Source organism: Amblyomma americanum, chromosome 11, assembly GCF_052857255.1.
Source record: "Amblyomma americanum isolate KBUSLIRL-KWMA chromosome 11, ASM5285725v1, whole genome shotgun sequence".
Taxonomy (NCBI): Eukaryota; Metazoa; Arthropoda; class Arachnida; order Ixodida; family Ixodidae; genus Amblyomma; species Amblyomma americanum.
The window spans coordinates 75,248,569-75,269,538 of record NC_135507.1 but is presented as its reverse complement, the minus strand read 5'-3'; the positions used below and the strand labels follow the sequence as shown (position 1 = coordinate 75,269,538).

Sequence of the window (20,970 nt, the reverse complement as noted above, 5' to 3'; positions counted from 1 at the left end):
AGACACGAAGGAATGTGAATCGCTCCCTGGGGACACTTCATTCGTCTTACATCCATGGTTTGCGGCCATTGACCCGGAGGTATTCAACATGAGGGCTTAAAAAGCCAAGCTGTGCCTCGCCCGTAGTCACACCGTGAAGAAGGGACCGAGCCGGTTCCGGAGCGTCTTGTTTTTCAAAAATTAACCTGGTTGGCGTCAGTCATCCTTCTACTAAATTAATTTTCCCAACCAGGCAGATTTTTATCAAATGTTTTCTTTTGAGTCTGTGAAGCACGTGTGTGTGAAGTGTACACATGCACTGTGCTTTGCATACCGCATGTGTGAAATTCCCGTTTCTCAGGCGCACATTAAAAGCTGCATGTGCCTGTGTGGTAGCTGGTGTGTGAGTGGATGTATATGCATTATGTGTTGGACACTGTGTGCGTGTCATTGTATATGCTTAGTTCCAAAAAGAATTGTGCGTTGAAGTATTGCCACGCGTAGAAGGAATTCATAGGAAGTTGGACACTGTTTTTGAAGCCTCTCCATTGACAGCACCTGCTGTGCTCAGCAGTCCAACTTCTTGATGTGAACCTTATTATCCTGACTGTAGCTGCGCTTCGCAGCAAAAGTGTGCAGTTTTTTGCTCAGCATTGCTCTGCTTGTGGGATTGGGAATGTTTTTGGTGCTGGTCAGTTCCATGCCAAGGCCATGATTTCTGGAACTTTTTGAGCACTGATCTGGTTAAATGCCAAGTGTTAAGTCTTCAAGTCTTGTGCTATGAAACTGCCGTTTAGAAAAATGGGAGCATTCCAGCGAACAGTGGTGATACTTTGCAAAGCCTTTTGATTGATAGGCATTGGGTTCTTTCCACTTGTTATTGACAGTGCTTGTTGTGGTGGACACTAGTATGCTGAAGAATAGACTACACATCTATGTTTGTATTTTCGTGTAGGAATTATCGGGTCCCCAAGTGAAATTGCTGCTGTGAGACCTGACCCTTTTAGGGTCTTGGTTTTAAGATGCTTGTGGTTCTGTCTTGCATGAAAGTGTTTGTGTTGGTATTTTTGTGGAGTTGTTTCTTCCAAGCAGGGGGCAGTAAGTTTCCATTTAAATCAGTAATTACTCATTAGTGAGTGCAGCCATAGGGCTATACATGAAAGCTCTGCACCTTTCACAGAAACTTGAAAGGTAAGAAAAATGAACTGACGAGTACCCTACTCTGAAATGTGAAATGCGAGTGCAGCTTGATTTTGCAGTATTTTGAGGCAGAAAACTTGAACGCTTAAGCTATCCTTCAAGGGACACCGAGGAAAAATTCATTGGCTTCATAGAAGCTTTCAGCGATCTGGTCATTGTGGCTGGATTTATATGTGTAGGCCTACACCACCTTCAGCTTGTACCTAACCTCACTACACCATATTGCATTCCATTTAATGCCTTCTAGTTCCTTGGAACATCGCTGCTAGGCTAGCCTCTCTGGATGAGGTTCTGGCGTCAGGCTGTTTCCTGTGATGGCCTGTCCGGAGCCAGAGATTCTTAGTACCCTCCGCTGCGTCACAGGTCTGACTGCTGCCTTGGTCAGTTGCTCCTCTGAGGGCCGAGGGTAAATTGGTTTGCTTATAGAAGGTTGCCATTAGACATTGAGTCCCAAGGTCAAAGCACTCATGTGATAAGACTCATAACGCCGTGTTGAAACTTCCTGAATGGCCGAGTTTCCAAGCATGTCACCTGGCTCATGGGCACTACACCCTTCGCCAAGCACCACCACATTACCTGGACCCCAAGCCAGGGACGGGGGAAACGAGAGGGCACATGCTCTTGCTTGAGGTATCGTCAGCTGAGCGGGGCCACGTGCCATGGTGGCGTTTACTCCTCTACCTTTCATGTATAATGAGCGCCTTGAGTTTCAGCGTCTTCAAAGGAGACGCTTCCCCCACCTCGTAGGATATTAGACACTCCAGATGCCTTCTCTCGGCGGCAGGTGCAGACGAACACATTTCGAAACCTCTATTGACTACATTTCATACACCCAACATTATACACAGACACATGTCCTTGGTGCCAGGCCCACCCTACACTTTTCGACATTTCGTGGGGATGTGGGGCCAAACCAAACACTCTGCAGATGGAAATCATGTCTTTTGAGTGGTGGAAGGTGACTTAAGCGATAACCTGGAGGATCAATGGGCCCTCATACCGCAGGGCAGCTCAAGCCAATGAAGCCCGGGAATGAGGGCCCCACCCGTAAGCTCAAACAACTTTCCTTCTTTTTAATAAAGTTTTTCCACCTCCTCCTGGCCAAGTACAACACCAGGGTGGCCAAATCCTGCGCTGCTGAGGGAGTGCATTGTTGGTTCAGGTAACCGAGATCAGGCTGCACCCCAGGCCTGGTTAAGCAATTCTGTCTACATGCAGAATTTTCTCTTTTTTTCTAGGTGGCAAGCGAAAAATGTATGTCACTGAGTGAATGAAAACAATGGTGACCAATGCAGTAGCGTTTAGTTCTAGAGAGAAAATAGAACTGGCAGAGAGATCCAAGTAATAAGTGCAAGGTAGCCGACATAAGGAAGTTTAATATGGAGAAAATTGAGCATGCTCTGAAGAACAGGTAACCTAAGATCAGTGAAGAGGAAACTAGGCGTACGTAAAAAGATGTTCTAAGAGACAAAGTGGGCAATGTCATAGCAATATGCATAAGATGGTTAAAGTAGCCAAAGAGTTATACACAAATCTATACTCTAGACAGTGTAAATGGAATGTTCATGAGGCAGTAGTGCACAGCAATGGGACATCCCATCAACAAAAGTAAAAAAAGCCTTGGGAGCAGGGCAAAGGGGAAAAAATGGCTGGTGACGATCATGTAACAGCAGATCTATTGGAGGACAGAGGGGAGATAGTGCTGGAAAAACGCCACTCTATTCAAAATGACCTTGACCATACCAGAAGCTTGGAAGAACGCTAACATCTTCGCCAAGGAGAGGAAAGATTGCAGACCGATCACCTTACTGCCTGTTGCCTACCCGGTGTTTACTTCGGTAATAACAAATAGAATCGGAACAACCTTGGACTTCAATCAACCAATTGGTCAGGCAAGCTTTCGTAAAGGATACTGCACAGTAGACTATGTTCACACTATCAACTGATGAAGAAATGTGCAGAATATAACCAACCCCTATATATAGTGTTCATTGATTACGACAAAGCATTTCACTTCGTGGAAACCTCGGCTGTCATGCAGGCATTGCGGAATCGGGGTGCAGGAGAGGCTTAGATGAAAATACTAGATATCTATAACGCCTGCACAGATACCATAGTCCTTCATGAAGTCAGCAATAAGATTCGAATAAGGAAGGTCATCAGGCAGGGAGACACTATCTCTCCAATGCTATTCACCGCCTGTTTACAGGAGGTGTTCCGGGGCCTCAATTGGGAATACCCGAATCATCTGTGATTCGCTGATGACATTGCCTTGCCGAGTCACTCACGAGATAAATTGCAAAACGATGGGTCCGAAAATTGACATGCAGAAAACCAAAGTAATGTTGAACAGTCTCGCAAGGGAACAGCAGTTCACAATTGGTAGGGAGGTGCTGGAAGTGTAGTGCATATGGCAGGTTCTTTCAGATAATAGAACGGCAATTTACGAGTATCCCTCGGGAGAAAGGTGCACGACAGCTGCATCTTACCGGTACTCACCGACGAGGGAGAAACGCGGTGGCTAACGAAAAGGATTAAGCTCAGTTTAAGGACAATGCAGCAAGCTATGGAAAGAAAAATGATAGGCGTAATGTTAAGGGACTTAAAGTGGGCAGAGTCTGTGAGGGAACAAACGGGTTAGTGGCATCCTAGTCAAAATCCAGAAAAAGATGGGCAGGGCATCTAATGCGAAGGCAAGATAACCACTGGCCCTTAAAGGTGACGGAGTGGATTCCAAGAGAAGGCAACCGTAACAGGAAGTGGCAAAAATTTAAGGGGTGGGGAGGTGGGATGAAATTAAGTTTGTGGGGATACGGTGGCCATTGCTGGCAAAGGGCAGGGTTAATTGAAGTGACATGGGAAGGGCCTCTGCCCTGCAGTGAGCGTAGTCGGGCTGATGGTGATGAACCACAAAAATACCGCTCTTACTGAAAAAACTTGTAATGTAGAAAAGAGCAAGAGTTATTTATTTATTTAAAATACAGTTAAAATACAGTAATACCAAGTATCCGCAGCCGTGGCTCATAGTGTACCCGCCTCTGCTTTGGGAGGTGGTGGGTTCAACTCCCACTGCCGGCCGGTTACCCACTGGCTTTCTCAAAATGGGTACAAGCTATGGCCCGGCCTGGTGCTCGCCTTGCTAGAGTTTAATGGCTTGGCAAAGGAGCCTGCGCCTTCAAATCCCGACCTTGTGGACTTGGTCCAAAAACCCACTGCCGAGGTGGGACCAAGGCCCGCAGTCGTGGTCTGGGCGTCCGCTTCGGCTGCGGGAGGTGGTTGGTTCGAAACCCGCCCGCTGGACGCCCACAGGTAGGAATGGGTACAAGCCACCACCGGCCCAGCGCACGGCTTCTTCAGGGGTGTGTGTGCTTGGAGGAGGCTCCGCAAAACCCTGCTGCACCCCTTCGGGGGCAAATCCAGTTTCGAACAGCTCTGCCTGCAAAGGTGGTTCGTGTTTAACTCGCAAGTGAAGAACCCTTGGGCCCTTCTCGGCTGCGGGACGTGGTTGGTTCGAAACCCCACCGCTGGACACCCACTGATAAAAATGGGTAATAGTGGCCCCCGGCCTGGCGCCCGGCTTTCTTTAGCGGTGTTCGCTTGGTAGAGGGTCCGTAAACACCGCTACACCCTTCGCAGGCGAAGCCCGACTTTCGAATCACCTCGCAGCCTGCTAAAGGTGGTACCCCTTCGGCCAACGTGGTTTGAACGCAAGCATAGCCTCGATGCGCTGTCCCTGAGTGCGCGCACGCCCTAGCGCAACGGCATCTCCTCCTCAGTGAGGACAAAGCAGACCTTCCGCAGTGAAGGCAACTCCCTCAGTGCCATGGTGTCTCCGCGACGACGCCTCCTCTCTTGCGAGATGCACACACCGTCGCCCGCAGTTCTCTCGATAGAACTCGCCGAACCTTGACCCGCTGGCACACAGCAGCAGCAGCAGTCATAAAAAAAGGGCCACAAATGGGCTTCTACCGCACGTGGTGGATTTAACATTGACGGCAGAACTTATCGTTGATACGTCGGAGCAGCTGTAGTCAAGACCCTTTTCCCAAGCATCTCACCCAGAAGAGACGAGCACCAGGCCGGGGGAAATCTTGCACCCATTAAAAACTGGTGGGTACCTGGCGGCACTGGGGATCGAACCCAGCACCACCCGAATGCGAGGCGGATGCTCTACCAAAAGGCCATGGTTCGGTCAGTTAGGTTGTAACATTGTTGTGAGAATTCCCTTCCCCGACTTAACAATCACCATTGAAACTCGTGTATTGGCTGGCTGCTTGAGGCTTAGTGGCTCATCAAATGCTTACTGGTTAATACATGCTTTTCGTCACAGTTAGGCTGACACTGTTCTGTGACGCAAAACCGCTGGCAATACAACATTATGGCCCTGAGGAGTGCGGCAGTGTCCATGTCAATAGGGAGCCCAGAGAGCGTTCGCTACTACTGTATGTGTAAACACACCACCGAGTAATATCGTTGCCCGCCTTATCACAGCAACCATAACAGTCACCCCACAGAGCCCGTGTGACCTTGCTCTTCCATTTTGAATGTGTTGTGGCCTTGTGGTATTGTGTGCTGCAGTGCAAAGTGCAAAGATGGGTCTCATGGACACACTTGCTGCTAGTCTAGCTGATTTCGATTCTTCTGTTGTCACCGCACGGCAGCATCTGAAAAAGGCTTCTGGTTGGCAGGACATGAATAAAGTGCACGTACAGGTATTCTTGGGAAATTTACTGTTTGTGAAATTTTCTTTCGGAGGGTGAATATTGGAAAATCTGTAGTAGTCAGGGTGGTGTACTACCATATAGTGCATACTTTTTCTATGTATTCGCCAACTACGTAATAATGGGGCTTTACTGTACAGATATCGCTGCTACAGGCCAATCTCACAAGAACAAGCGTTATGACGAAACATCAGCAAAACCACACATCTCCGAGGCTAAAAAATGTGAAAGTTACACATGAAAGTTGCGCATTTGGATTTTGAAGCATATAAGCTTTGTTTTGTAAACCACTAGTGCGCTGTTGTTACGTGCGGAAGACTGAAAAAAGACATGAATATTGGAAGCCAAAGGAAACCTATACTTGGCGGCATAACAGGTGGCCTGGTGAGTTTTGATGTTTTGGTGATTTACGCTTTTTGTGCCCACATTGTATTGCTACACAGTGATAGCTGTTAGGTGCCCGTCCCTGGCTTTCTCGTCGTCGGCGTAACTAGTTTGTGCGTTAGTGCCATCCACCATGCATTCATCATCATCATCAGCCTTACTACGCCCACTGCAGGGCAAAGGCCTCTCCCATGTCTCTCCAATTAACCCTATCCTTTGACAGCTGCATCCACCCTTTTCCTGCAATCTTCTTAATCTCATCTGCCAACCTAACCTTCTGCTGCCCCCTGCTACGCTTACTTTCTCTTGGAATATACTCTGTTACCCTTAAGGACCAGCGGTTGGTTATCTTACCTTCGCATTACATGCCCTGCCCAAGCCTATTCCTCTTGGTTTCGACTAGGACGTCATTAACCTGCGTTTGTTTCCTGATCCACTCTGCCCGCTTCTGGTCTTTTAATGTTGCACCTACCATTTTTCTTTCCATGGCTCGCTGCGTTGTCGATAACTTAAGCTGAACTCTTTTCATTAGCCTTCACGTTTCTGCCCCATAGGTGAGTACCGGTAAGATATAGCTGTTGTGCACTTTTCTCGAGGGGAATTGGTAAACTGCCATTCATGATCAGACAAAACCTGCCATAAGCGCTCCACCCCATTCTTATCCTTCTAGTTATTTCCCTCTCATGATCCGGATCAGCGGTCACTACCTGCCCTAAGTAGACATATTCCTTTACCACTTCCAAGCCCTTGCTGCCAATTGTGAACTGCTGTTCCCTTGCCAGTTCACCTCCTGAGTGATAAGCAAGGCAATGTCATCAGCGAATCACAGATTATTTAGGTATTCTCCATTTACTCTTATTCATAACTGTTCCCAATTTAGGCCTCGGAATACCTCCTGTGAACAGGCGGTGAATAGCACTGGTGAGATCGTGTCTCCTTGCCTGACGCCCTTCCTTGGAATTTTATTGCTGACTTTATGGAGGACTTTATTAGCTGTGCAGTTGCTATGTATATCTTCCAGTATTTTGATGTAAGGGTCTTCTACACCCTGATTATGCAATGACTGCTGAGGTTTCCACTGAGCCGAATGCTTTCTCGTAATCAATGAAGGCTATATATAGAGGTTGGTTATATTCTGCACAGTTATCTATAACCTGATTGATAGTGTGAATATGATCTATTGTGGAATATCCTTTACGAATGCCAGCCTAATCATTTGGTTGATTGAAGCCTAAGGTTGCCCTGACTCTATTAGTGATTACCTTAGTAAATACCTTGCAGGCAGTGGATAGTAAGCTAGTAGGCATTGTATATACAGGGTGGCTAGTTTTTCTAGCATGATATCCCCCTATTCTTCAACAGATCTGCGGTTACCTGATCCTTTCCAGCTGCTCTTCCCCTTTCTATTGCTCCTAAGGCTGCCTTTACTTCCTCTTTTGTTACTGGCGGGATGCCGCATTGCTGTGCGCTACAGTCTCTCTCATTAACACTCTTGTAAATTGGCTACTGTGCAGATTTGTGTAGCACTCTTCGGCTACGTTAACTATCATATCCATATTGCTAATGACATTGCCCTCCTTCTCTCTTAACGCATACGTCTGGTTTTTACCTGTGCCTAGTTTCCTTTTCACCGCTTTTAGGTTACGTCCATTCTTTAGAGCATGCTCGATTCTCCCCATATCAACCTTCCTTATGTCTGCTACCTTGCGCTTATTTATTAATTTCGATAGCTCTGTCAGTTCTATTCTGTTGGTAGGATTAGACACCCTCATGCATTGGCTTTTCTCAATCAGATCTTTCGTCACCTGAGATAGCTTTCTGGTATCTTATCAAACTGTCCTACCGCCTACTTCTACTGTGCACTCCGTAATGATGGCTGTCAGATTATTGTTCATTGTATGAACATCAAGATCGTCTTCCTCAGTTAAAGCCGAATATCTGTTTTGCAGTGATGTCCTGAATTCCTATACTTTCCCTCTTAACGCTAACTTGTTAATGGACTTCCTCTTCACTAGGTTCTTCCGTTCCCTCTTCAAGTCTAAGCTAATTCGAGACCTTACCATTCTGTGGTCGCTACAGCACACCTTTCCGAGGACGGCCACATCCTGAACGATGCTAGGCTGAGCGCATAGCATGAAGTCGAATTCATTTTTAGTCTCACTTTGGGGCTCTTCCTGATCCAGTTCCTGCTCTCTCGTTTGCGGAAGAAGGTATTCATGATCCATAAATTATTTCTATCTGCGAATTCAGCTAATAACTCTCCCCTGCTATTTCTAGAGCCTATCCCATGGTCGTCTACCGCGTGGTCGCCAGCCTGCTTCTTGCCCACTTTCGCATTGAAGTCACCCATCAGTACAGTGTACTGTGATTTTACTTTATTCATTGCCGATTCCACGTCTTAGAAACTTTCAACAGTCTGGTCATCATGGCTGGATGTAGGCGCGTAGGCCTGCACCACTTTCAGCTTGTACCTCCTATTGAGTCTAATTACAATAATTGCTACCCTCTCGTTAATACTGTAGAGCTCCTCTACGTTGCCAACTATGTCCTGATTAATGAGGAATCCCACACCTAGTTCTTGTCTATCCGCTAATCTGTGATAGTACAGTATGTGTCCGTCCTTCAGTACTGTATACGTCTCACCTGTCCTCACTTCACTAAGCCCCATGATATCCCATTTAATTCCTGCTAGTTCCTTGAACAGCACTGCTAGGCTAGCCTCACTAGATAAAGTTCTAGCATTAAACGTTGCCAGGTTCATATCCCAATGGCGGCCTGTCCGGAGCCATAAATTCTTAGCACCTTCCGCTGCGTCACAGGTCTGACCGTCGCCATGGTCAGTTGCTCCGCAGCCGCTGGGGACTGGGGGCCGAGGGTTAATTGGTTTGTTTATAGAAAGTTTTGGCCAAGTACTACACCAGGGTGGCCAAATCCTGTTCTGGTGAGGGAGTTCATTGTCGGTTCTGGTCACCGAGAAGAGGCTGCACCCTAGGCCTGTTTATGCAATTCCATGAACATGCGGGCTTTTTTTTTTCAGACCCGGTGGAGAATTGCGCCGCACCAGGATTTGAACCCCGGTCCTCTTGCAAGCGAGGCGGACGCCCTACCTCTACGCCATCGCTGCGCTTCCATGCATTCACTGGTCATTAACGGACTCACCTTGTATCACTGTCAGCCTGGGTTGCATATGCCTACTGGTGGCATAAGCCTACGGGTGGCTCTGTTTGGAAAAGCTACCTGCCAGTGGAGGGGTGCATCACGTGACTACTACACCAGTGGTCACGTGAAAAAAAGCTCACAAGCAAAAACTCACAGGACGGTTATGACTGTGTAACGCGAAATTCAGCAATAGCTGTTTAGGTGTTTAGTCGTGTGACCATGACACGAGTGGTAACGTGACTAAACACCTAAAGAGATGTCGCTGAATCGCTCGTTGCAGTCGTAACCGTCCTGTGAGCTTTTTCCTGTGCCTCGATTTACAAGTGTGGTGCAGCATAGGAACTCCAAGTGCCCTTCTAAATGCTCCTCGGACGAAGTTCATGCCACGGCAAGCACCTGCGATGAGAAAAACACTTGTGGCTAGCTTTGAGCCTCCATGTTATCAAACGCACTGCTCAGCATGTTCGCTTTGTCAACATACCTAGACACTCGGCTGCATAACAAGTGCTACGAGGACTATTCGAACAGAATTTAAATATGTCCATACGTAGCAGTCTCTACTCATCTGTCGTGACGGTGGCTCGGCGGTGACAGCTGCCGCACCAGTAGCTTGGCTTGCTGCTGACCCTTCAAAAGCACTGCACCTTGTGTGGGGTTGAGGCTCTTGTTCTTTGCAAGAACTTCGTTATCGGGAATGAGATCCATTGTAACGCTGGTGCAAACGTAACCAAAGTGACTGTAGCAGCCAGCGGCTCATAAAGACCTTCATTGTCCGGCCAGTGGTAGTTTTCATTTCAGCTGCTGCTAGGCTGCACCACTCATTGCCAGCAGTCGCAGAGTTCACGTTTGTCAGTTTAAGTCACTTTTCGGCTATTTTGTCATCAGAGACCCGAGTTTGAATCAGAGGGACGGGAAAAAGTTTTTCAACTTTTAATCCAAATCTCTTAAGAATAAATGCATCTTTTGCCGTCGGACAAATGATGACAAAGTCATCAAATGCGGGCTGTCAGGTTTTGTTAACAAATTCAATTTGACAGAGTTTGATAAAGTGTCCCTCACTTCTCAGTGTAGTGTGAAGCATTGTCATCTTGTTGCTCAAGGCCTATAAATTATTGCACTTGAGCAGGTGGTTGAATATTATCAGGCGAGCTCCAGGAGGTTCGCAGTTGAGCAGGCGGTGGAATAAAAGCAGCGGACTCTCGAACGGGACCAGGAGGCTTAGCATAGGTAGGTGGTCGAGGTCGTGCAACAACGTCCGCATATGTCAGCGGGCCCACACCTCTTGCGGGCCCGCTGACATAATGAATAAGCGAGAGCTGCCGAGCAACTTCTTCGCGGATGATGCTCTTGATGTGCAGCAGGAGTGATGACTGGTCTTTTGCATCGTTCAGGCCGGCAAGCGAGTCAGCATTCGTGGTTTGTTAGCGTGTAAGAGACCTGTTTTGCATTGTTCGTCAAAGCTCTGACATAGGGTGACGACTTCCGTGACGGTGCGCAGGTCTTGCACCAACAACATCTGAAAGGCATCATCATCAACGCTCTTGAGAATATGCCTGATCTTGTCGGCTTCGGACATCTGTGCGTTCACCCTCTTGCACAGATCGATGACATCCTCGATGTAACTCGTGAAGTCTTCTACCTGCTGCAACCACGAAAGCTGTGTAGCTTTCTTTTGAATAGCCGTATGGCTGCCCTTGGGTGGATGCCAGTGAGTAATTACCCCCTTATCACAAAGGTGCTTAGGGAATTCCAGAAAGCACTCCAGTGAACCCAGGGGTTCCATGGAACCCAGTTTGGGAACTCGTGCTCCTGTGTTTTTTTTTTGCTGGGCAGTGTATGTGCTGGACTAGTGGCCAGTTTTGCTGGCACTGCTGGTGGAACATGTGTGGTGAAACGGTGCCACTTTGTGCAGGCAACTACAGGAGGAGCTGCCTGCACGGGTGGCAGAGCGGACGCAGCGCCGCAGAAAGCCGAAGGTGCGGAAGAACTGGTACCATTCTCTGGTCTTCCATCACCCATACTTTCGCGACGTGAACGGCATGTCGGCGCCCCCAAACGAGGACGAACTCGCCAAGCGGGCCAACAAGGAGCTGGACCCGTACCTAACTCCGACACGTGTATGGACAACCGAGGAATGCCGCTCTCTGGTATGTGGTATGATGACACCCTCTTGTGGCTTGTATGCTCGTTATTGCAGTGCAGGGGCTAGTCAGGTTCAGTCAGTGACTGTCCAAATATTTGGTGCACTCTGGTAGCGAGGAGGTGCGCATTTGAATACATAATTTATAGCTTTTAAGAGAAGACATGGGACAAAATGAACACATAGCGTTGGGCTCCATATGTACTGTATTTACTCGAATTTAAGCTTTTTGTTTTTTTACGAAAAGACTAGTTCGAAAACTCGCAGGTTGGGGCAAGCTGGGGAGGAGGAAAGTGCTCTCTAACCCTGTGCATTGTGCGTCAGCAGGCATTACTGTTTCTGCCGGTTGATTGTTGCCACTGGTGGTGGGCTGTGCAGACACATGCTTTAAAGGGGGTTTGGACATCGAATTTTCAGGCCATAGTAAGCATGCTTCCTCTGTATGTAAGGTCACCCAAGGCGAAGTATTGCACGCAACAAGCGCTTAAAATGTATTTTAGTTGAGCTCCACAGAGTCCATAAGTGATCCTTTTCACGATGAAGGCACATCGCTAGCGCTATAGGTCGTGACGTAGAGCCCTGGGAACGATATCAGTAACGTGACGTACTATGAACGGTGACGCGCGACATCGGCAGCATCGGCTAGGCGCTGCGCGCTGCTTCGGCGACACAGCGGTCGGTGTGCTCATCGGCATATATGCCGGTGCTGACGCACCAGCCGGCACCTTATATCGGCAGCCGAGTGCCCTTTCTTCGTAATACGAATAAGCGAAACGGCTACTACATTTCGTATCTTCACCCTTTGGCTCACCTGCAATACGAATAGGTCTAGCGATTCTGCCGGGTTCGTATGTGCAATGTTGGCGATTGTGGAGAGCGAGTTCAAAAGTTTTAGCAGATACATATGATCATTGAGCGTAGTTTTGACAACAGTGACCTGAGGTCGAGGATTGTCTACTACTTAGGATGCAAAAATACATCAAGCGAGAAGCGCTGCTGCTAGGAGGTGTGACCCAGTCTGTCAGTCAATGCTGCAGGCGCCCGCGGCGGCAGCTACTGTTGTCGGCGTCGCTTGAGGGCAATAAATTCAGCCATTTTGTTTGTCTCAAATTGGTGCCGTACATACATCTAGGTAAACCAATTTAAATTCAAGTACTGGACGCATTGGAAAAAGCAAAAAAGCAGGTACGAGTTAGAAACGCCGGTCCTATATACATGTTGTCAACAACCTGGCTATGAAGCATTCCTCAGGCTGGCGCTCGCATTCTTCGGCGATTCTTGCAAAGTTATCGCACTGCGCAAACAAGTAAACCCACAACCGGCGCAAAATAGATGAGCTTGCTTAACCTAATTGGAACACAGCTTGCAATTCATGCCGAACTAACGCGCAATTGCTGCCTGTATACAGATGGAGATATGTAAACAAAAGTAGCGCCGAGATGCAGTCGTCATGGGCGCATTCCTGAAGGAGTTACGAACTCGTGCAGTTAATTCTAAATTCTGCATGTACAATTGTCTGGAGGTGTTCATGTAGCGAATACATGGACTGTTTGCTAAACTAGCAGCAGATATCGTAATCAGCAGCCACGGGACCCTGAGCAGTCTTGCAGCACGGCTGCGCTGGCAGCGCGAAGTGAAGACAGAGACGGGTATTGGTCGGTAGGAAAAGTGAGGAATCGTGTTGCTGTAATGTGACCAGGGTCAGATACGGGCCACCAACACAGACGTCCGCCGAACATCGGCGTCGGTGTGGCAAAGCGAAATAAAACGCTGAAATCGCGTTGGCATACGTGGTGTGGCGATTAAGATCGGCCGAAGCGAGCCGCTTGGTTTCATCGCTCGCTTGGCTTTTCTCAGCATATCGCAGTACCGACTAAGTTTGTTGGGACATGATTTCGAAAGGCGCTGCTATGCACAGCACCTGTACGAGAGCAGACGACGCAGCAATACGTGCGTCAACTTTGGGGCCCATGTGACCAGGATTGCTGCTCTTCCCTGATCGTACCGTCGCAGCACACCCCGGCGCTCAGAAACAGAAACCAAAATCGCTCAGTATAAATATTGCAATAAAAAATTATTTAGCACGCTTATATGAATTGTGCAGTGTGTATCACGCGTCCTGGGGCAATACGCAACGTTTGAAACACCTGCTTAACTTCAAATTTTTTCATGCAATATGAAGGTAGAGCACTTTAAGTGGCAGCAGGCATCATTGGGAGATATATACATGAAATAGGCTGCGCTGTGTGATGAACAATGCGCGATGCAGATGTACTGCAGTGAACTTGCATTGCACCTGCATTGCGCGATAGGTAGCTTAGCATGCGGTTCCTTCCCTTTGCAGTTGTACCCACAGTTGCAATTACAATTACGGTTACATTTCGAAGCTTGAAAAATGTGCTCCTCAAAAGAGAAAATATACACATCGTGGTATTAAGTGGAGCACTGCCGTTCGCCGTTGCGCTGGCGCTACTGCTGTTTGCAGCCATTTCTGCCATGCAGCACTGATGACATCTTACTCGCATGATATGGTTTGTTTGCTCCCTTACACAAAACCAGCTGTATTCTCAGTTAAAGAGGCTGCGAAACACCGCTCGAACAGATGCCGGTTACGCTTCAGATGGATTCTTTGTCACACAGATGCTGACTCGAAAAGAATTACGAGAATCGATGCATTGGAACGTGAGTTATTCAATGAAGAAATTTCAAAATACAACAAAACAAAATGCTGCCCTCAACTGGATTTTCGCGCAGCTTCCCATTCCCATTTCACTCTCCCAATGAAGACACTAGGGCTACCAACCAAACAGCCTATCTTAGCACGTGGCCGAAGTTTGCACTCCATGGTTGCCTGTCCTCTGTAACTCGTTCATTCCAAGGCTGGCAGCGCCATTTGCATGGTAACAACAACCATGTGAACGCCCAGCTGGCCAAGTGATGCTTCACCGTCACATCGACGGAGCAGAAGGGAACACTGATCAGTGACGTTCCCTTACTTATGGGTCCGAACTCGAGCGTGAAATACTGCGACGGTGTGACAGCCTGCGCAAGATATCAGACACATTTAGCATAGCGCTTACCGCTACTGCTTACCGCCAACCATCGCCCGTCGCTCCTAGCGGGCTTGTTGGCCACGGCGAGCAAGGAGCGAGCGGTGTTGACAGGAACGTGGCGCCCTCTGGCACCAGTGCCCGGTGGTTCTCTACAAACTGACGATGCGCACTGCCTGCTAAATGTGAAACGAACGCATCCTTCTTTGGGACCGAAACGAACGCTTATAGAATGCAATGGCTCGATCGGATCGACTCCGCAAAGCCGCTCTCAGATGCATAGAGAGTAGCCATGAGTGTTTAGTGGTATGTCGTAGGATGCTTACAGAGAGACGCAAAGTCCTTCGATGCAAAATGTAGCCAGTGCCTCTGGTGGCGTGTTTTTGTTTTACTTGATTTACAGTGCTTTTATCTAATGCAAACAAGCTGGCTTTATTAATGTAATATAAAACATAAAAACTTACAAAACGTATCTCTAGTTATTAACCCAATTTGCAGTATATTTACTCTTTGTCCAATCATCAAGCTCGCACAAAGTGATGTCATATCCGCTGCTAAAAACCGCCACTGTATGGTGACACCGTCAGCGCCACAAATTTGTTTTTGCGAGGTAATTAAAATATTAAAAACCACTGTATACATAGTACGACCGATGTTAATAGCATCACTATAACTCATTCTATGCAACCAATAGGCAAAACAATGCGCTGAAAATGTGTTTCGGGGCCCCTTTAAGGAGCACCGTAAACGTAAAACATCACGTTGCTTGGGTAGCATTCACAAGCACAGCAGCTGCTGCAACACCATATGCACAGCCCAAAATGGTGCCAATAGCCGCCGGTGCGGGCTTTTAGGTTTGGTTCTTATGAGACACCACCAGCAAAGTAAGATGGTAGGCATCGAAACTAAAATATTGTATATTTGAGGATGAGGCTCCCCCAACACCATTCGTCAGCCATCATTTAGTGCACAGCTGGCGCGATATGCAGCATGCTTTGTTTCAGGAAGCGATCGCTCCCGTTAAGTGGTGTCACTGCACTGCCACTTTTATGGTTAGTCTTATGAGCTGCAGGAAATTGATGAATTTTAAAGCTAGTGAGAGTATGGCATTGACAGAACAAATGCATAATGTTGAAGAAAAGAGCACATGTTCTGCCTTGCTGTAAAAGTAACAGCCTATGGGAAGGCCATCGTTATGTTTGAGAAGTGTTGAGCTGGCGCCAAGGGAAGCTGTTGAGAAATATTCAGTGACAACAGCGAATTGGCATTCATCCGGGCTTGCAATGAGTTGTCACACAACCTAGGTAATCAGCAGATCGTTCCGGTTTTGGCTGGTGGTTTTTCTGCTGGCCTGCAGTCGAGGACATTTTTTTTTTCGTGCGGCTCTTTAGGGTTGGCTTACGGTCAGAGCAGTCTTAGATTCAATTAAGTAATGCATGTGTTCTTCTTGTGATTCAAGTGACCGGTAAAGTTGTGGGTTTTTGCCGATTTGGCGTGCTGCTGCAATGAAGACGGTGATGAGGAGACGGTTTTGCGTACAACTGTTTACAATAATATACAGCCGTAGTGGTTGGAGTCAACCTTTGTCAGCCTAACCTGGAGCATGACGCGTCCTACAGCAGCTCAGCCTGTCTGACAGACCATGTAACTGCAAAAAGGAGAACCCCTGGAGGTGTTTCGTAGCTTAGGTATTTATTGTCACCCGGTAAGGAGTCAAATAACAAAACTAGCAAATACTACTATGATGTCACTTTTGTTGGATGTTGTTGGTCCAAAGTGACATCGCAACCTTCAGCTGGCATCATGTTCCTTTACTGACCAGGGAAGGTCGCTGCTTCTGACCTTGCTCTCCTTGCCCGGCACTTGTGAAAAGAAAGGAGCAGATTAGAAGGTGCTGTGGGAATGGTGCCTTGCTGGTGAGGGAAGGGCAGGGGTAAGGGACTTATTTCAGTGTGTGGGGAAGGCTGACTCGCCAAAGGTGCTGACATGCACCTCCACTCACGCTTATGAGTGTGAAAAAAAGTAAGTAACAAATAAACGCAGTGTACCGGATCATGCTGTCTGGCTGTATGTATGCCACTGTCCTTAAAAATGACCAGTTCCCTCTAGCCCGAATTTTTTGCCTCAATGCAGCCTTTAGCTTTAGGGTGAGTGGGTTGGATTGGGTTTGAGGGTTTCCCTTCACTAATGTTAACATGGGCCTTAAAGGTGCACTAAAGAGTGTTCTGGAAAACTTCGGTTTCGCTTTTGTTTTTTGGGTTTCCATGTCTAAATAGCTTCAGTCGCCGACAATGTAGCCGCAAATTAATCCCACGGAAATAAAAATACCCGAAGACTCTTTGATTTCACGAGACTGCTGCCACAGGGTGATGCGCCTTTCCGCCTGTTTCGACTGAAGCACATGTTTAGCTTCTTTCCTTGTGGTGCGTTTGTGATCCGCAGTTCCCCATTCTCCCATGTCTGCCCCACTCCCCAGTTTTGCAATCCCGCGACATCCATGGATTTACACTTTTGTATGATCTGTGGGACGCCATCGCGTTTTGTTGCAAGTGTTGTTCGGTTTGCGAGCAAACCACTCATTTTTGAAGATCACTCTGCTTATTGCTACGTATTACACCGCCAATGGCAGAGGAGCAAGCCGCTAAGCGACTGGCTGAAAGGCATTCCTCGTGTTGGTTGTTCTCGAACTGAGAGCAGACTGAAGGGATCATGGTGGTGGATCATGCTGTACTAAAACTGTGTAATAACTCGATCCTTCTTTTTTGCTCTGCAGTTTTCTTTTCAAGCATCGTTACTAGGAATAGCAAAAGATGGCGCATGGTGGCATGCCATTTTTTGTTGTTGTTGAGTTGCACCAACGGTAAAAAACATCGCAACTTATACAGCAGAAAATACCATATCTATGTGTACCAAATGCTCACTTTTCTGTGCCAAAAGGCACATTTGGCTGCTCCAAAGTTGCCTCAGCCAATTGCATCACTATTTTTACTTTTAAGGTGTTATGCCATGTGCACAATTGTGTGCAGCAGGAACTTGCAGCTTTTTCTGAGAGTGTGCTACACTTAACAGATACTTGTTTGTTTCAGGTGAATTTGACAGGCCTTTCGTTCAAACTAATGAACGTAGTAAATAATTTATTAGCTTATATAACAGTGAGCCTTGACAGGCCCATACAGGCAGTGGGTCACAGGGATATTCGTAATGTGTATCACTTTGTGCAACATATTAGCACATCGATGTAATACTCAAACTCATAATTCCACCCAGGTTCGAAAAGAACAAACACGATCTTCTGCGTTACGGAACAGAATGGAATATTTTACTTTAGTTACAGTGTAAAGCTAGACACAGGATCACAGTCAGCAACATCTCGTGGTAAAGAATTCCAAATCTTGATGGACGATGAAAAAAAGAAAACTTGCATGCCTTGCAATGTTTGACGTATGGCCTGAGGTGCTTATCATGATTTATTCGTTTAGTGCGGCAATGTGATAGTTGCAGGTACTAATCTTTATTGATATTAAGACCCATGATAAAACATGAAAAAGAACTTCATGACTAATAGTTCACAAAACATTGATCTTGGCAGCACATCCTCTGCAGTTTCAATGCTGACAGATCGTGCCACCAGCAATACTATTTCTTTTTTAGTACGCTAGCTCTAGAGCCTCCGCTTGCTGATTTCGCTTTAGTGAGTCTGTATGGTCCCGCCGTGCACCCACCGTGGCAGGTGGTGATTCGGTTTGATTGGTCGCAAGAGGTTGCTCGGGAAGAACATTCTGGGTCTTGCAAGCCCCACCGGAGGCAACACCTGCCATTGCAGGGCACTGGCACATTGCTTTACTGCTGCACCACTGTGGCAGGAGTGGTACGAGGACTCCCTGGGATCAGTTAATGTAAAGTAGAGAATGACCGATTCCATATATATGGGTATTAAACCATTAACGCAATGGTGTCATGCCCTTAAGGTGGAGCTTAACTCTAGTTTCACCGATTTTCATCTGAAGCCTGCTTCACCTTGAAAGCTGAGCTTCGAACCGAAGTTGAAAATTTAGCGCACCTAATTCGCAATTGGCCTAACGAGGCTCAATCATTCGCCATTCTTTCTTCCCTGAATTTCTAGCTTCGTGTGCATCTTCGAAGCAGGAAATGGCTTTATGATATCAGGCACATATTTGACAAATCCTGGTCTTAGGTAGTATTTATAATTCATGGTAACAACCTTGTTAACATTCATTGTAACAATTTTGTACTTGCCTGTAAAAAATTAACCGCTGATGTTTTCTGATTAACAAATTGGTTTTTGTAAGGCCTGGATTCTATCTAAGGCAGAAAAAGTTTTGCTGTGCGTTGAAATAATGACCAGCACCTGCCGGGGTTCTAATCCTAGCTAGTTTGCTTGCGTGTGTCAATGTTCAGGTGAATGCAGTCCAAGACAACCTACTGGAGCAAAACCTGGAGGCACTGATGGATCGCAAAAAGACACTCTCCGAGCGACTGCTGACGACCGATGACCCCTCGCAGAATGCCGAGCTCAAGGAGCGTATAAGCAAGCTGGACGAGCAGGTGTGTCTGTAGTCCTGACTTGCCACATGGTGTACTGTGTGCCCCCAGGGAGAAAAGTCCCCCGGCCAGTTGGCCCATCCCACTCTTGGGCAGAATGGGGAAGAGGTGTGACATGGCGATTGCAAAAAAAGAATCGTAAAACGTGAGGCTCAATCAGTGTCCTGAAGTGACACATAGGCTCTGACGGAGGGCGTATTGGAGGGTATGGATTAATTTGGGAAGCTGGGGAAAGTGCTCTGACCTTGTTTTCATTGATCACCACTGGGAGGCTTTCAGTGTTTCTGTGGCGAATCTACAGGCGATGCATGGGGCGTACACAGTAAAACCTCGTAAAACAAATTTTGTGGCTACCATATTCTGCCGCGTAAAAATCTACCCCCCAACTCGTAGCCCCTGCTGACAAAAAAAAATGACTCCAAATGCAAGTCGGCGCGCACACCCCTCCCTCCCACTTCCTCCCTTTTACTGCATATGGATGGATGGGTGACTGTGTGTCACACCATGTGAAGTGAATGTACACCTGTACACCTTTTTATATACCTGGAGTTAATAAACACTGCCCACACCCTTACCCCCATTTATGCTACACACTCCGGCTAGCATCAGTATTTCACACTGCCCAAGCTGTCACTGGGAATCGCATTACCACAAGGGGAAAGTCACTTTTTTTTAGCCTTGGAGCGTGGGAAGGAATCACTCAAGTTGCACGAACCCTTTCTTGCCTCCAAGCCGAACCTGAGCAACATTTGTGCGACGATCGCAGATGTCCAAAGTGCGTGAAATGACCCTGGTAGAGCTGCTGGAGCAGTCGACGCGGCCCATCGACTGGCTGCGCATTGCAGCCAACAACATGAACTCAGACCGGACTGCGTTTGGCTGCGAGATGCACTGGCGCCACCTGCTCGATGTGCGTCTCAACCAGGGCCCCTGGACACCCGAAGAGGAGGAGCGGCTTTGCACTCTGGTCACCAAGTGGGACGAGCGCTGCTGGGACCAGGTGTGTGTACCTGCTGTCGCTGGCGACGCTTGGGGGGAGCGCAGTCTCTAGTCAGGTTGCCACTTTTCTTCACGGAATGCAGGCAGCAAATTTTGGTTGCATGTTTGCTTCTTTGTAATGATATGTAGGACATGAGTGTACGTGAGTCACTGCATGGTATTCGCCTGCATTTTGTAAATAACTTGCCATTGAATTTTTTCCTGTCTTGTCGTTTTGGTTTCAATTTAAACTGCTGAAAGATGCCCGTGACATCAAAATTTCGTGTGATGCATGAAAAAAAACTGCAGTATAATCTCTTCTTCTGCATTGAATGACATCCTGGCTGTTAAAGCAGGCCGGCTTGAGTGTTGTAGTGAATTAGACTGACAAAACAATGGTAATATTAGTTTTGACGCGCTTCATGTGACCTGTACTGAACTTTGTCGTCATCACAGCCATCGATTGGCTGCTGAAGCTGAAACATTGCTTGAGAATAAATTTAATTGCAGTAAAAGCTTGTTAATTTGAACTTCAAGGGACCAGAAAAAAATGTTTGAATTATCTGAAAGTTAAAATTATCGAATGATCCCAAAAAAACTGTTGAGAACCATTTGTATTGCGGTGGTGGACGACGGACAATGATTGCCTGATTTTGAGATGAGAACAGCTTTACAATAACTATGCCATTAACCCGCAGTTATTCTCTGACCCATTTAGAGTTCAAGACTTTTAACTCTGGAACCGTGCTTTTCACTGTAAATGTTGGTCGTCGCATGAACAGGGGACACAAAATCA

The 20,970-nt window shown here is 47.2% G+C and overlaps 1 protein-coding gene across 1 annotated transcript in view; it reads left to right on the top strand.

Annotated features, from left to right (window-relative positions):
- The window catches only part of LOC144111033 (uncharacterized), an 82,469-nt gene that overhangs the window by 1,954 nt on the left and 59,545 nt on the right, over positions 1–20,970 (top strand). Inside the window, exons 3-5 of the mRNA XM_077644127.1 lie at positions 11,356–11,590; positions 19,053–19,199; positions 19,963–20,196. Coding sequence (XP_077500253.1) covers positions 11,356–11,590; positions 19,053–19,199; positions 19,963–20,196 — 616 coding nt within the window. The remainder of the gene's footprint in view (positions 1–11,355; positions 11,591–19,052; positions 19,200–19,962; positions 20,197–20,970) is intronic.